The sequence below is a fragment of the Ascaphus truei genome, chromosome 4 (assembly GCF_040206685.1).
Source record: "Ascaphus truei isolate aAscTru1 chromosome 4, aAscTru1.hap1, whole genome shotgun sequence".
Taxonomy (NCBI): Eukaryota; Metazoa; Chordata; class Amphibia; order Anura; family Ascaphidae; genus Ascaphus; species Ascaphus truei.
In genome coordinates, this window is record NC_134486.1 from 105,219,253 (window position 1) to 105,235,677 (window position 16,425).

The following is a 16,425-nucleotide window of genomic DNA, read 5'->3' on the forward strand; positions in this document are numbered from 1 at the left end:
ACAAATTGCCCGTCACCAGTATATAAGTGGACAATTAGTAGGAGTTCCCAGTGAGGACATCCATCCAATGGGAACCCCTCGACGGCTAGGCACAAAGGTATAAATTACCTCCAGTGCCCCCACAGCTCCATTACCCCCGAAGAAGTGACGTCAGAGTCACGAAACGCGCGTAGGGTGGAGCTTGCAGGACGTACCGCGACGTGCAGACCCTGTGTGAGGAGAAGAGGTTGATTGGCAGAGAACGTCAGCGGAGGAGGGACCAGGCGCTCCGAGTCGCGGCCACGAAACGGGGATTCACGCCGACTCCAGCCTCCTTCTGCAATCCCTCGGCATCCTCGCATGTTAAGCGGACGGCACGGTGTAGGACACGCATAGGGCGTTATATCATGTGAGTGCATGTTTTTAAGCCTGTCATTTTAAACAATAAATGTTTACAGTATCACACTATTGGTGCCCATTTCTGTTCCCAATCGGTGTATGGCGTTGCTGATGCTGGAAAAAAGGATCGTGTTACCAGTAGCAGGAATCAGTTGGAGCCAACCGTGAGGAGAATAAAGAAACCTTTTGAGGCCCATTATTATCTATTTTTAAGTAAGTAGATAGCAACGGTGGGGGTGTGGAACACTGACCATAGGGTACTGCGCAATGGTTGTTTCATTTCTATTTCCAGACAAGTCTCCAATCTAAAAGAACAGGACATTGTGGACTGTGGATCTCATTCTTATCATCAATTGATTCATGGGACTACTTTCATCAGTCAGGTTTAATATCTGATAGTGCGCCAGGGAATCATTGTTTGTATTATATGTATCTGTGCTTTTTTGTCATTATTTGTGCTTTGTATACATTCCTTGTGGATAGGTTTGTTTTCATTCCTGAGGCAGTCATTCCCCAATCTGCTAAAATAGGTTGTGAGGGATCATTATTAGGGTTTCCCACATAGGGGTTCCCCTTTTTGTTTGTAGAGCACCTGTTTATATCACTTATATATAGGTTTAAGTTTTTTAGGTTAGAGCGCTGATTATATGCTTTTAGTTTAATTTTCTTCACCACCTGGGCATATGGTTTGACTCCCACTTAACATTCGGGATGCACATTGATACCCTGACAACCAAGACCTATGCCAAACTAGGGGTACTTTAAAGGAACAAATCCTCCCTAAGCCTGCTGGTCAGAAAGCGTATCGCACAGCAGATGCTATTGCCAATTATTGACTATGGAGACATAGTATACGGCTCGGCACCCCAAACCCACCTTAACAAACTTGACACCCTCTACAATTCAATATGCCGTTTTGTTCTCCAATGCAATTACAACACACATCACTGCAAAATGCTCAAAGAACTAGATTGGTCATCACTTGATTGGAGGCGTAAAGTTCACCTTTCCTGTCTTGCCTTCAAATACTTTCTGGGCAAGCTACCTGTCTATTTGAACAAGCTCCTCGCCCCTACCACATGCAGGACTTATCATCTGAGATCTGACTCAGAAAGACTGTCCATGATCCCAAGGCTCAACAAAGTATCCGGCCAATCCTCCTCTTACCGTGCACCCCAAAACTGGAACAACCTATCGGAGACTCTCACATCCACCACCGGAGACTCTCACATCCACCACCAGTTTAAGTCCTTTCAAAACCAAAGCAGTCCCACATTTTAATCTGGTCTGTAACTGTTACATACGCCCATAATATATATTATCTTTAACTGTGCATGAAATGTCTTGTATATAATGTATACCCTGTTCACTTATGCAACTGTATTTGTAACCATGTACTATTTGTCATTTTAACTCTATGCCCAGGACATACTTGAAAACGAGAGGTAACTCAATGTATTACTTCCTGGTAAAACATTTTATAAGTAAAATAAAAATAAATATCCTTAATAGCATAAACATCACATCAACACCCAGAGCACAGAACCGACGACGTGGTTGCTACATCCCAGGGCACTCAATGGTTAACATAACAGCCTTACTTATTAGTATGTATCACTTCTTTTTGGAAACACTGGATTTACCCATGTCAGTTACTTTAGTGTGTCTGTTTAACCAAGAGGCCATTAGAATTACTTTACAAAGATAAAATAACAATTTTGATGACTGGCAAACACTCATGTCACCAAAATTAATAAAAAGGGCAGTTCAATCTAATCGTAAAAAAAATGAAATATTACCAAAATATAATGGGCTTGTTAGCGATGGTCAATGTTTCCCATTACAGGAAACACTGCAAGTAGCGCAGACACCTATCTTCACCCCTCAAGTGATGTCACAGTCATTCAGACAGTATTGCGGACCCACATAACTTCCACGCAGCGGTACAGGCTCAGTGGCTGTGATATCACTTGGTGGGGAGAGCTAGGCGCCGCTGCTGCTACTTGCAATGTCCCTGACTGAATAGCAAACAGTGAATATTACTAACAAAAACAAACGTTTATGGCTGTTAAAGCAAGTTATTGTCATGTTTATAAGCCTTCATCTTAATATTAAAAAAATATATGGTTTTCAGAATTAGGTTAAACTGACCTGTTAAAGGTAGAAAAAATCCACCAAAGCATTTTCAAATATTAAGTTTTTTTTTCTCCAAATACTGGTCTGTGTTTTAGATGCCAATCAGCTATATTTAACCTATTAAACATGCCGCTGTCCTTAGTTAACTTTTTTCCTAGGCAGAGTAGCATTTAATAGCTATACTGTTAACCAATTACATTAGTTGGTAATAACAGGCTAATTATGTGATAATAGATAATGTAACAACGTAGCAGCAATCCTAAATAAAAAAAATTGAAATTTAAAAGGACACATCAAATAATTTTACATTACTATTTTAAAAAGAAAACGATAAAGGACTTTACTATGAAGTATGCAGTATCAGTCGAAAGGAAACAATAAATGCAATTTGGTAGGAAAAAGAGGCCAAGTGGGACTGGAGCTTTAACTACAGATGGCTTAATGGGACAATAGAAATGCAAAATGTGTGTTATTAAAGTACACACCTTGTCTAATTACATAAACAAAAATGATCGATTGCTTACCAGACAGCAAGCAAGTTATTGCATCATAACATGCAGCAAGAAATTGCTTGAGGAGATATAGGGCCTCATGCAGAGAGCAGTGCAAAAATAAATTGGAGATGTTAATAAATTGTACCTGTTATGGCGTGATTTTATCTCCATATGCAGAAAGGCCCGATAACTGCATTTAAAATGATGTCTGCATATGGAGACTTTCAACCGGCGAGATGCGCGCTGGGGAAACATGTTTGAAAAAAAACGCGTTTTTTTCTCGTTTTCCCTCTCGCCGGTGAGCTCCAGCTTCCAGCCAAGTTTTTTTGGCGGAGCAAATAGTAGAATTTCTCTCCATGTTATTGGCGCGAACAGCCACTAGATGGTGATCGCGCCTCTCTGCATACGGCCGTTTTCAACACTGGAGAGATTTAGGTTCTCTCCAGCCGCGCAGCGAAATTTGTTAAAAAAAAAAAAAAAATATGGCGCTTTTTAATAAACTCTCCATTACCTGCCTTTTTCAAGCTATACTTCGCCAAAAAATGCCGCTTTACCTGCTAGCGCTGCTCTCTGCATGAGGCCCTTAGTCTTCACTATTACTCTGATGGGTTGACAAAGTAATTTACTTATACTTACAATGTAAAGACCAAGGTTCTTCTAATAATCAGCCTGACTAGGCCAAGACCGCTTCCATATAATATAAATTATTGGACATGCAGCACTAATTCTAGTTTGCATTCTGTAGTTTACCATATTATTTAGGACAGGGGGATTTTTGCTGGTTTAGGTGTTTAGTGGCAGTGAGTAATAATACATTTTTATAATGTTCCACAATAAAGTAATAATCTCTTCAGAACATGGTAATCCTCGGCCATCAATACCTCCTGCCTAAAGCATCTTTGACTTGACCTGCCGACTCAGCAATTTTTTATTTTTAACAGATTCGAACCGGTGAGTCCTGTGGAGCTGAAAGGACCTAATTTGAATCTTGAGAGCCGGTTTCCCGAGATACTTGCCTGTTTAGTTACCCGTGTTCTCACCTTTTAAGGAAACCAAACTGTCTGCCAAATCTCATAGATCAATAGAAAGCCATAATTGATTAAGTTGTGGCTGTGACGGTAGGGTTAGATAGATGTGACTGCTGTTGATTAAGGTCAAGCCCGCCATAACCCCTACCTGTCAATATTATATTTGTATTATGTATAGATATATACAGTATGTATTATGTAGCCTGGTTCCAGCACAAAAGGCAGTGACAGGCTGGTGTGGGATGGTGTTTTGAACTCATATCCCTGCTTTTCCTTAGATCAGGGGTCTCTTCCCTCTGCGGCCCCCTGCCTGGGCCCCACCTCCCACCCTTCCCTTCATTTGATGCCGCCGGACACAAGGTAAGAGAACTCACAGAAGCCATGCGCACACTATCCCCGGCATTTAATTGAAATGCTTTGGGGAAGAGTGCAGGGCCTCTGCAAGCACCGCCCACCCCCACACCGCCCAAAAAATAAAAAATCTCGCACCCCCCAGTCTTAGACCATTGATGTCAAGAAAACCCTTCTAAATGTATGCCCAAATGCTCAATACTGCCTAACATAATAGCTAACATGCAAAATATACTACTGCCACTAAACGGAATGATGGTAGTCGCAAAAGCAAATCTGCTTGTGAGGCTTAATTATTGATCATTCTTCTAATAAACCAGGTGCCATTTCACTAAAATATTGTCAATTTTGTTTGCACCACATAAAATAATTTGACCCACTCTATGTGTGAGGGACAACTAGAGCCTATTGCTAGGGACATTGAAAATGGAGTGAGAGAAAGTGGCAATAAATCCCCCCATAAACCCAAGGTCACAATGTTTATAAGCAAATACTACAAAATAAGTACAAAATATTTACTGTTTTTAAAAGTCCACAATCGCCTAGTTTTAACTTAATAAATACATCACTGCTAGGAGACCTGTACCTAAAAAAGCATACACTATTTCAGCCATGTCAAAAGTTCAACGGTATGGGTTGACTTGTAAACTAGTGTTATGCACTGGAAGAGGCAAAGACTTTGCATAAACTCAGCTGCTTTTCATGGAAGCTTCGGAGGAGCTGCCAGCGCGGGGTTCTAGGGAGGACAGTTACAATTTGGCTGGCGAGTGAGATTAAAAAAAGGTGATTGGTGCTGTGGGAGCAGCGCTGAAAACACAGATATGTCAATGAGTGCATCGTTCTTTTTCGTTTTGCCTTCTCTATCTGTAGTATTCCATGTGCACCATCTATTGATTATATTCCATATCTACCTATAAGTAACCTTGAGCTGGTGTCTGGTATCTTTGTGTTCTCCTATTAAGACAAATCCCTCTGATGAGTGAAAAGAAGAGCTAAAAAGAAGAATAAAGCGCTGCATCTATACAGGGACAGACAACTCAGGGCAAAGCGACCCCCTTGGGCCCCGCGTTCCTGTCGGCACCTAGATCCAACTTTTACCCGACCGGAGGGGGTAGCTGGAGGAGAATGCAGCAAAGGTAAGACGTTGGATCCCGGCACCGACATGAGGAAAAGGGAGTGCAGGGCCCCTGGACCGACAGAGGTGGTATGTGAGCTCTTACCTTCTCCGCAGTGGGTCGCCTCCTGCAGCGTCATATGACGTCTCTTTGCCATGGCAACGTGACATCATGATGCCGCGACGCTGCCAGAGGGCTGCTTGTCAAGGTAAGTCCCCTTTTTATTTTACAGGGGGTGGGGGGCTGCCTGGCAGTGGGGAAATATTAAGGAGATGTGCTACAAGCAAACAAGTGCCACAAGCCATTAAAACCAACCAGCTATATAAATAACCACTTGCCATGTGTATGACAAATCCCAAAGTATTATAAAGCTCAGATTTACCACACTTTCCAAATATTTTATAACTGTAACATGTAGTTATGCAACAAGGGCAAAATTACAAAAGTTACAGAATACACTGGCAATTTTTCTACTGAATGATGCCAATGGACCCTCTGTTAAATCACTTAAAAAAACAAATGTTTGTTACTCCATTCTATATAATTATACAGGAAACTATGATACTCAGCTAAGCTTTTACAAGCTGGCAAGTATAGGCCTTACAACATAAGCAACCATCAAAACATCACGCCACCATCCAAAATGTCACTGTGCCAAAGAGATGAGCAGTAGCCCCAAAATGTAATGGATCACTGGGAAAAATTGCAAAGACCTAGGCGCAACAAATGAAAATCAGTTCATTAGACTTACAAATGATCTATTTATAACATGTGACAACAGCTGTTAATGCATAAAGATGAAGAATCCTGTAACAAGAACTACCACCATAACTTTAATGTGGACGAGCATCGTTGTATTTGGGACTACATTTGTTTTTATGCCTGTTAATAATTTACCCGAAGTTCTCAAATGTTCATCATCACAGCAAACAATGACTGTAGTTAGTTTTCATGTGTAGGACCACCATAAAAAAAACTGGGGACCTTTGGGTCTGAACTGAGCTAGGTTTAGCTCCCAGGACTCTCCCGGTTTCCTAGATAATTACCGGTTATGTTGCGAATGTTTTCCTCCCCTTTAAAGGAAACAAAATGGCAACCAAATCTCACAGGTGCCGTGGGCCAGTACGAAGCCGCGACGTCAGAAGGAAAACATTGTGGCTTCCTATTTGAAGCCTGTCTCAATGTGGATAAGGAACCCTGGTTCCCCAGAGCTAATAACACGGCTCAGTTCCAGCATGCCTCCTAGTTTAAAGGATGTTAAAAAAAAATCAATAGTGATTTTATGCGGGATTGCCGACTTGTGATGCCTCATCTACCATTTGTTTCATACACAATTTTTTTTATATTTAGGCCAACAAGCCAAGTTGCAGCCAATATACATTTAAATGTATTTTTGTAATGGGCTAGTTTAGCTATCAAACCTAGAGCATCAGGTAATAAACTGCAGCAGTTTCAAACTTGCAGTGACTTGGGATGAATTATAAGACATTTCTTATATGTATCTAATAATACCAGGCATGTTTTAAAAAGTCCTGGCAAACATTATTTTTAACTGATATTTCCTCGACACTGGAAAATGCCTGAGGACTTAATAATTGGGCGAGTAGGGTGAAAAATAAAAATTGAAGGCATTTTCAATGTTTTCTAAAACATTAGTATTATTGTTTTAGCACTTAAATCAGACGGGACATCAAAGGCATGTTAAATTTGCAGTTTTGTGATATATATTTTAAGGAAAGGTGAACATGGAGATCTTTAGCAATAACAATAAAAAAAAACAAGGAACTTAACAGCATCCCAGATTCGTCACACAAAATATACACTTGGCTACCCGAATACTTCTGGTTTCACTCAAGAATAAGAGACTATGCAATCAAAGTCCAAATGTTGGAGGCAGCAGGCAGCCATTTTTGTCCATCACTTATCACCTGCTTCTCGGGGGTCTACATTTAAGTAAGGCTGTTTTGATAAAAGAAAAACATCCTGAAATTGGGTGGCCTACTTCATTAAAGTATATATCTTCATATATATATATATATATATATATATATATATATATATATATATACACACTACATATACACACACCCACTGAATAAATGTGTTAGACCACCAGTATTTTGTTTTATATTAATACCATGAATAAATGTGTGTCAGAACACCAGTATCTCATATATACAGGAGATATATATATTTACTGGATAAAAGCCATTGGCAAGTTAATGGCCTCTTTGCTGCACTACAACAGACTGCAGGTGACTCCAGAAACAACGCAGTTAATTTGCATACTAATACATAATCAACACAGGGGAAAGATGGCAAACCCCAAACTCTGGAGGCACAATCCCCCCCCCCCAAAAAAAAAATTATAATAATAATGATACAAAGCATGGCATTTACTGTTGCAGCTTTGTTCCCTCCCCTCCTCCCTCCAAACATCACTGAAAAGCATGCAAGATGTTTGCCCAATAAATAATGCACAGTATATATATAAAAAAAGTGCCATTTCTCCTCACATACACATATACATTAACACTTGTTTTGTTGGTTTCTTTTACCATAGCACATGACTCTTTTATAAGCAACAACATAGATAATATATATACCGTATATATTAAAAAAAAAAAGCCAGGAAGCATTTTTTCCCCCCCAAATCCCCAACATTTTCAGATAGAAGTATATAACATTACTCGACCTTGCGTCCCCTGCATGCTCAGAGTCTGTCATGTTTTGGTCAAGGGCTGGGTTTGGGGGTCTGGAGAACAAGCTTTCAAAAGCCATGTCTGATGAATGATGACAGCCAATGCAACCCCCTTTGTCGTGTTTTTCTTGTTTGCAGACTATATATTTGGTAACACTTAACACTATAGTCTTTTTTTTAAACAAAAACGACAAAAAAAACCAGGAGCAAACGACGCCCCCCCTTTTTTTGTTGTCCCTTTCTACAAGAGCGAAAACGAGACGTTTGACTGTGATAGATGATGAACGTTTACAGTATTCATTAAAAACTCACGGTTACTAGTGAGAGAGGACAAGGCTTTTTCCCCCAAGTCTACAATCACTGGATGGTTGTTTTTAAAACCGTGTGAGCTCGTCTTACTACCCCCGGTTAGATTGTGTCCGCCGGTTGGTTGAATCTTCCTATATTATTTTTTTTTTATGGGTTTTGTTTAAGAGAGTTGATTCTATTTTGTTTTAATACTGATATTTTTTTTTTTTCAACAGATCGAATTTGTTTTCTCAAGATACAAAATAAATAAAACAAGAGGGCGGACCAACGTAAAAAAACAAAAAAAAACGCGAGGGTCTTTTAACGGTACCCGTTACAATTCCTTCCTACCAACATGGCGCCCGACACAATATCGACAAAATGGCGACCGCCGTTCAAATACCTTCAGTTAGGCATCTCAGAGCAAGCTGAGGTATCCATCCGCAGGCATCTTTGAAGCCGACCCGCCTGTCCCCTGACGTCACCCCCGTCCCAACTGACGTGCATCTCATTGGCTGAAGGGGGCGGGGCTTACTGGGAAAACGAGCGCCATTTCGCTAACTTGCCTGTCGATCACATTTGAAGGCGGGGACTAGGCGCGCACTCTTTTCGCTCTGTGTCCCGCCTCTCTTTGTTTGGGTTAATAGCGAGGTATGAAAGTTCTACCCTGTCCCTAAATGCTGATGCGTCATTGGCGGCGGAGTGATATTCTTTTCTGTAGGAGTCCTGGTAGTGCGGCCTTATGACGTGGGTGGTTATACAAGTACACTACACGCACACACACAGGAGAGCAGGGAGGGGAGGAATCCTAGTGAGGGGGCAGTCAGAGTAATTATTGGCTGCTGTTAAATGTCTAAATTCAACCGCCAAAAGAAGAAAAAGTTGTGGAAACAGATTGTCTTTGGTGTGTGAAATACACTAATCATATTATTGCCCAAATGTTTGATAAACATGGTAATTTACTAATGTACATAGTCAATTTCCCCTTTTACATGTCCGGACTGTTTGCTTTCCAAGTCATTTCTACAATGAACAATAGGGGGCAGGTCTAATCAGCCCCCTGACACTATATTTTGAGTGGGAAGGGAGGACATTATAAATATCTGCTATTATTATTATTTTCTACAAAGTGCCAAATAACAACTGCTATGGAGTTTGAATTGCGTTATTCCCAACACAACCATACATTGTATATTCATGTCATTTCCCAGAATCCCTTGCTGCTGTGAAAGCTCTGTATGCTGGGGATAATGGTGAAAGGCACGGTTGCAGACATGTGAATGTGCTCACAAGTGATCTTTTTATTTGCTATACAGTATGCAATATGGTGTAGGTTTCTTGCTGCCTTTTTCACCCACCATAACTTAAAACACTATTTATATATATATATATATGTATATGTAACGGGTATTCCACCCCACCCAATCGCAGATATAGTGTGGGTGCGGAGAACATACAGTGTTACCAGGTGTGGTGCTTTACCTGCTTGGCTCACAGGAGGGCTGAGCTTCCGCCACGGGGAACCTGGGACAATTATATTAGGAGTAAGAGTAACCTTGTACTCGGTGCAGCGCCTCCACCTGCGATGGTTCTTAGCAGAGCAGGAATTGTTCCTCGCAGGACACATACAAATACTCGCACACCGTAATGTATAATAACTAATACTTTTACTTGGGAACATAAGAAACAAATACTGTCAACATAGAATATAAACAGGTGTCCCTCTCTAGAAGCAACACTGACTACGGCGTCACGCAGGTCGCTTCCCCAACACAGGATGACCCCACCCCGTGTCCATAGGATCCCCATCCAATGTCCCGCACTCTTGCAGAGAGAGGATATGGGTGACTGCGCAGTCACTATTAAAGCTAATGGCCAGTTGTTGCACTTGTGTCTTTAAAGTACCTGCTCGAGCACTGCAGTGCTCGGATCAGCAATGGCTTCGCAAAGGATCAGTCGCTCAGTGATTCCGTCTAATCCCAAGCTGGTTCCTTGCACACGGACCCCAGGGCGATCCCACCCTGGAGATAGTCTCTGTGGGCCCCGACTGAGCCCGAACTTCTACAAGGGAAACGCAGCGTCCGCTGTGTCCCTCTCTAACTCGAGCGCTACTGTGACAGGATCCCTAACCTAGGGCCTGTCCCTGTAGCACCACAACTGGGGAGTGAGGACCTCTCTGGGACCTAAGGAGTTAATAGCCTGCTCCGCTCCCCTAACTCTTCCCAGTCCTGACTCTAACTAATAACTAGCAGCGCCTGCAGCAACGCACTGCAACTTGACACTAGGCCCGCTTGTCCGCCCTCACAGCACTGACCGCTGTGACCGGACAATAAGGCACCTCACGACACTTCGGGCAGCGTCCCTAACCTAGGGCCGTCCCTGGTCAATTACCCACCAACCTGAGAGTGAGTTGGGGCCTACCTGGAATAGAGGGGACCTTACGCGGTGCAGGAACTTCACTCGCTCCTTGCACCCTTCCTTCCCCTTCTGCTCCCCGCTCCAACTAATGTAAGTGACAGGGTCCCTCACCTGAGGGCTGTCCCTGGCAACACTCACTCTAATGGGTGAGTCAGGGCTATCTCGGACCTTGGGGGTTGCTGGCCTAGTACAGGGAGTGACTGACTCCTGTACCCTACCTCCTTCCCTTGGCTGCTCCTGGCTCTGACTAACTGCGTAGCCACAAACCCAAACTATGTATCCCTTTGTTTCTGCAAAGTCATCCTCCAGCCCTATTGGCTCCTTGGGGTCATGTGGCTCTGCCCCTATGCACCCTGGGGGCTGACTACCCTTCTCTGCGCATGCGCGAGCTGTTTGGGGGCCTCCCGCGCTAGCTGGCTCCTGCGTATGCGCAACAGCATTCACAATGGCGGCGCCCTGCTTCCTGAGCCGCCGGGACCGCAGCAACGCGATCGTGGCCTTAACAACGGCCCGATCGCGTCCCCGGCAACCGGTCTGCTCGCGAAGATAGTGCGCTACTCCCTGCTCCGGCCCCCACCTTTGGAAGCAGCCAGCGGGTCCGTCGCTGGCTCCTGCGGCACCCGCGACCACGCTGCTCCAAGGGAGGGGGGTCTCTAGGAGCTTCTGGAGAGCAGGGCTACACTCTCCCCCTGGTGAAAAACCCAACGTCCCCGCTTGGGGAACGACATTACACTGCATAAGTTTACAGAATAAAAAATTGCATTGCATAAACGGTACACTTAGCAGGTTGACTTTGACATCACGAATACATGGCATGTCATATAGGATAACTGAGGTGAGCTGAGACCATCTATGGGGTGCCCCTAACTGATCTGGTGGGGGTACCTCACTTTTGCATCCGTGAGCCTCCCCCAGAAAAAACTCTTGGAGAGCACACTTTGGAGTGACAGTCACCGTTTCCGTACTCATTCCTCCCCCTGGTGGAAGGAAGAGTACAATGTCTCTTAACCAGGCCTTTACCCGGCCATCCGCGGCATGGATGCGGTAGGCCAGGAGGTCTTGACCTTTTCCGCGGTCCACCACATGGTGAATGGAGTGCTCCTTCTTGGGCTCCAAGGAGGCAATTTTCACTAAGTCCCTCGCTACACAGTCCTTGTCCCTACGTACTTGCGAGGCTTCCACTAGGTAGCGAGCAATGGGCAATGTCTCTTTCCTCAAAGTCTCTGTTTCACCCGGCAGGGAGTAAAGGGTAGATACCTTACCACTGCGGTGATTCACGGTGGCCAACAGGTCCTCGGGGACGCTGTCAGTTCCCACCTCGGCTGTCTTGGGACCTGCCTCCGGCACTTCTGGGGCAGTCCACTTACTCGCTGGAAACTCGGGAGTGTGGGATCCCAGTCCTGGGACCATTTGGGTGGGAGCGTACGGGCTCACACTCTGTTCAGTTACACGGATGTCCAGCTACGTTCTGCTCAGCATGAACTTTAGTTGGAGCATTTTTCACGGCCACCTCCATCGGAGCCTGTAGGGAGTAAGGAGGTTCCTCACCACTCCGCTGGCTTGCGATGGGTTCCTCTTCCTCTGGAACACTGTCAGGTACCATCTGTGCTTCACTGGACACCACGATGGGACTGACTGTTCTCTTCCCCTGGACGATAGGCGATAGATACTGGTCCACTCTCACCACTGGACAGCTATCTTCTAAGGGAGACACCTCCACCAGGACGCTATGCCGAGTGGAGCCATTCACCCTGGTGGCCAGACTTAAGGAGCTATCGTGCTCCGCGGTCACCTGGAGGCTCACACCCAACACCCCTGGGGCAGTCAACTCACCCTTGTTGTTGTTAGGTACTGATCCCAAGCCTAGGACCGACGGTACCATCATCTTAGGCCGGACTGGCCGTAGTAGGGCACACGGGCCCATATCAGGATTCGCTGCAACTGAGGTAGTTGGTTCTTTATCTCCAGCTTCACTGGTGTGGTCCGCCGGCTGGCGCATCACCACCGCTGGTTGTTGGTCGCTGGAATCACTATGAGGGGATGGGAGTAGAGACACCTTACCCTGTGATTCCGGAATCTGTGGTTCTGAGTGTGAAACCGAATCTGGAACCATGGTTAGGGCGCACGGGCCCTCTGTAGCTGAGGTGGGCTGGTTAGCCACATCTTCCTCTGCGGGTTCCATAGCACACAGCAGCACTGGTTTTAGGAACTGTGCCCCGCAGCAGGCATACTTGGGACCCCAGGTCTGTTTGCCACCTGGGAATTCACACTGGTTACAAACACATCTTATACACCCCTCGTCCTCCACCACTGCCACCCGGTATTCTATTGGTAGCCTAAAGTGGTTAAAGTCCATACCACCAGATAGATTCAAGTCCTTTTGTAGGCACGGGCACACAAGAAAGGATATTTTCCCTCCTTTTGACCGCCATGCTCCATATAACTGAGGGTGTGTTTCTCTGCATTCTGTACTGTCTTTAATGGAAACAGCAGTTGCTGCTTGCTGTTCACTGTGCTTGCTCCCGCTGGTGGATTATAAAGGAGGGGCACGCTCTATCACGGATTGGTTCTGGCTCTGCACTGAGTCACTCACATTGTGGGGGCGGAGCTCTGGTTTTCCCGCCAGTCCCGGATGGATTTCTGCAACACAAGTTAGTGCAGGCTTGCAGTCAGCAGCACATGTGCTCTCCTGCTTTGGCGGGAGACGCCATTTTAGGTGTGAATCACTGGATGAGGGAGCCTCCATTTTAATCACAGTTCTGTTAATCTCACTAGGGCTCTCTGCGTAGGTAAGAGGGTAGCCTTCTGGTGGGGCCTCTGGGAAATGTAAACTCAGAGGGGCATTTTCCCGGCATATTTCCTGATCCGCTACTAGCCATAGTCTACTACACTGGTCAGTGGGGTCGTACCGGAGCTCTATCCTCTTCCACCTTTTGTCTATGCCCAGGAGCCCCCTAGGGCCTCACAAATTTCCTTCAATTTCACCGCACTACTGGGAACCTTCCCTACTACTATCGCATGTCGCGGGGATACTTTTGTCTTCTTGGTTCGTTCGTGGGCCTCATGGCTTGCGGGCCCAAACATGGTGAAAAAAATATGAATTGGACAATTTGGAAACAATTGAAACAGAGCACCCCAGGTCTATCTCAGCAGCGCCTCCAAATGTCACGGGTATTCCACCCCACCCAATCGCAGATATAGTGTGGGTGCGGAGAACCTACAGTGTTACCAGGTGTGGTGCTTTACCTGCTTGGCTCACAGGAGGGCTGAGCTTCCGCCACGGGGAACCTGGGACAATTATATTAGGAGTAAGAGTAACCTTGTACTCGGTGCAGCGCCTCCACCTGCGATGGTTCCTAGCAGAGCAGGAATTGTTCCTCGCAGGACACATACAAATACTCGCACACCGTAATGTATAATAACTAATACTTTTACTCCAGTGCTCGGATCAGCAACGGCTTCGCAAAGGATCAGTCGCTCGGTGATTCCGTCTGATCCCAAGCTGGTTCCTTGCACACAGACCCCAGGGGCGATCCCACCCTGGAGATAGTCTCTGTGGGCCCCGACTGAGCCCGAACCTCTTCAAGGGAAAACGCAGCGTCCGCTGTGTCCCTCTCTAACTCGAGCGCTACTGTGACAGGATCCCTAACCTAGGGCCCGTCCCTGTAGCACCACAACTGGGGAGTGAGGACCTCTCTGGGACCTAAGGAGTTAATAGCCTGCTCCGCTCCCCTAACTCTTCCCAGTCCTGACTAACTAATAACTAGCAGCGCCTGCAGCAACGCACTGCAACTTGACACTAGGCCCTCTTGTCCGCCCTCACAGCACTGACCGCTGTGACCGGACAATAAGCACCTCACGACACTTCGGGCAGCGTCCCTAACCTAGGGCCGTCCCTGGTCAATTACCCACTAACCTGAGAGTGAGTTGGGGCCTACCTGGGATAGAGGGGACCTTACGCGGTGCAGGAACTTCACTCGCTCCTTGCACCCTTCCTTCCCCTTCTGCTACCCGCTCCAACTAATGTAAGTGACAGGGTCCCTCACCTGAGGGCTGTCCCTGGCAACACTCACTCTAATGGGTGAGTCAGGGCTATCTCGGGCCTTGGGGGTTGCTGGCCTAGTACAGGGAGTGACTGACTCCTGTACCCTACCTCCTTCCCTTGGCTGCTCCTGGCTCTGACTAACTGCGTAGCCACAAACCCAAACTATGTATCCCTTTGTTTCTGCAAATTCATCTTTGCCCCTATGCACCCTGGGGGCTGACTACCCTTCTCTGCGCATGCGCGAGCTGTTTGGGGGCTTCCCGCGCTAGCTGGCTCCTGCGCATGCGCAACAGCATTCACAATGGCGGCGCCCTGCTTCCCGAGCCGCCGGGACCGCAGCAACGCGATCGCGGCCTTAACAATGGCCCGATCGCGTCCCCGGCAACCGGCCTGCTCGCGAAGATAGCGCGCTACTCCCTGTTCCGGCCCCCACCTTTGGAAGCAGCCGTCGGGTCCGTCGCTGGCTCCTGCGGCACCCGTGACTACGCTGCTCCAAGGGAGGGGGTTCTCTAGGAGCTGCTGGAGACCAGGGCTACATACACACACACATATACCTCTACATATATATATATATATATATATATAAGTACCGTGTTAGCCGAGCTTCAATAATCAAAAAATAAATAGATGATACAGTTCTGTGGCTAACGAAATGCTTTTATTTGTGCGAGCTTTCGAGATACACTGATCTCTTCTTCCGGCGATGTAACAATGAATGAAGCAAGCAAAAGGTATACTTAAAAACAGTGTCTCTTGGAATGTTATCTGTGCTAGTCCTTCCCCCAGTGTGGATGTGTTTTTTAGCTAGAGGTGTCAAAAGTTTCCTGAAAGCAAGTGATGTAAGAGTGTGTGTGTGTATCTGTGTGAATATAAATGAATGGAGAGCCCACAGTATATACAGTGCTTTACATAAGGTGTGTGTTGAGTGGGAGTGGATATAAATGGTGTGGGTAGGTGTGGAAATGTGAGAGATTGTAGCACAACTAAAAGTGTGTGTGGATACTATGTGGTCCCTATTGGTGTTAATCTGGTTAGTTGCCAACCTTTCTCTCCCAAATAATGCCTTGTAATAAGTTATATCCTGCCCTAAGCAGAGAACACAAATTACAATGTCGTACTTGTAGATTTTCGGTTCACACTCTCGGATGAGGGTATTGTGAGATTATTATAAAGAAAGGTCACTCAGAGTTTGTATAAGATAAGGTTTGTTGTTTATTGTATCACAACAAAGAAATAACCAGTAATATCACAACAAGCTAATTTATAATCTTAACAGTAAGTTAACAATCCATTTCTAACTATGCAGAGATTATTCAGCTAACATGCTTGTCATACTCACAAAACCCAAAGATATTATGATAGGTCAGCCAGTCTCAGCTACAGTAAGTCTCATCTCGGTTCTAATCAATATGGAGTCATGCAAACTTATATATAGCATCTTATTGTTTGGTGCGTACGTGATATGATACCA

The 16,425-nt window shown here is 45.4% G+C and overlaps 1 protein-coding gene across 1 annotated transcript in view; it reads right to left on the bottom strand.

Annotated features, from left to right (window-relative positions):
- Positions 1 to 8,877, bottom strand: part of ZC3H6 (zinc finger CCCH-type containing 6) — a 41,458-nt gene extending 32,581 nt beyond the window's left edge. The window contains exon 1 of the mRNA XM_075596345.1: positions 8,198 to 8,877. Coding sequence (XP_075452460.1) covers positions 8,198 to 8,283 — 86 coding nt within the window. The 5' untranslated portion in view covers positions 8,284 to 8,877. The remainder of the gene's footprint in view (positions 1 to 8,197) is intronic.
- Positions 8,878 to 16,425: the final 7,548 nt, after the last annotated feature.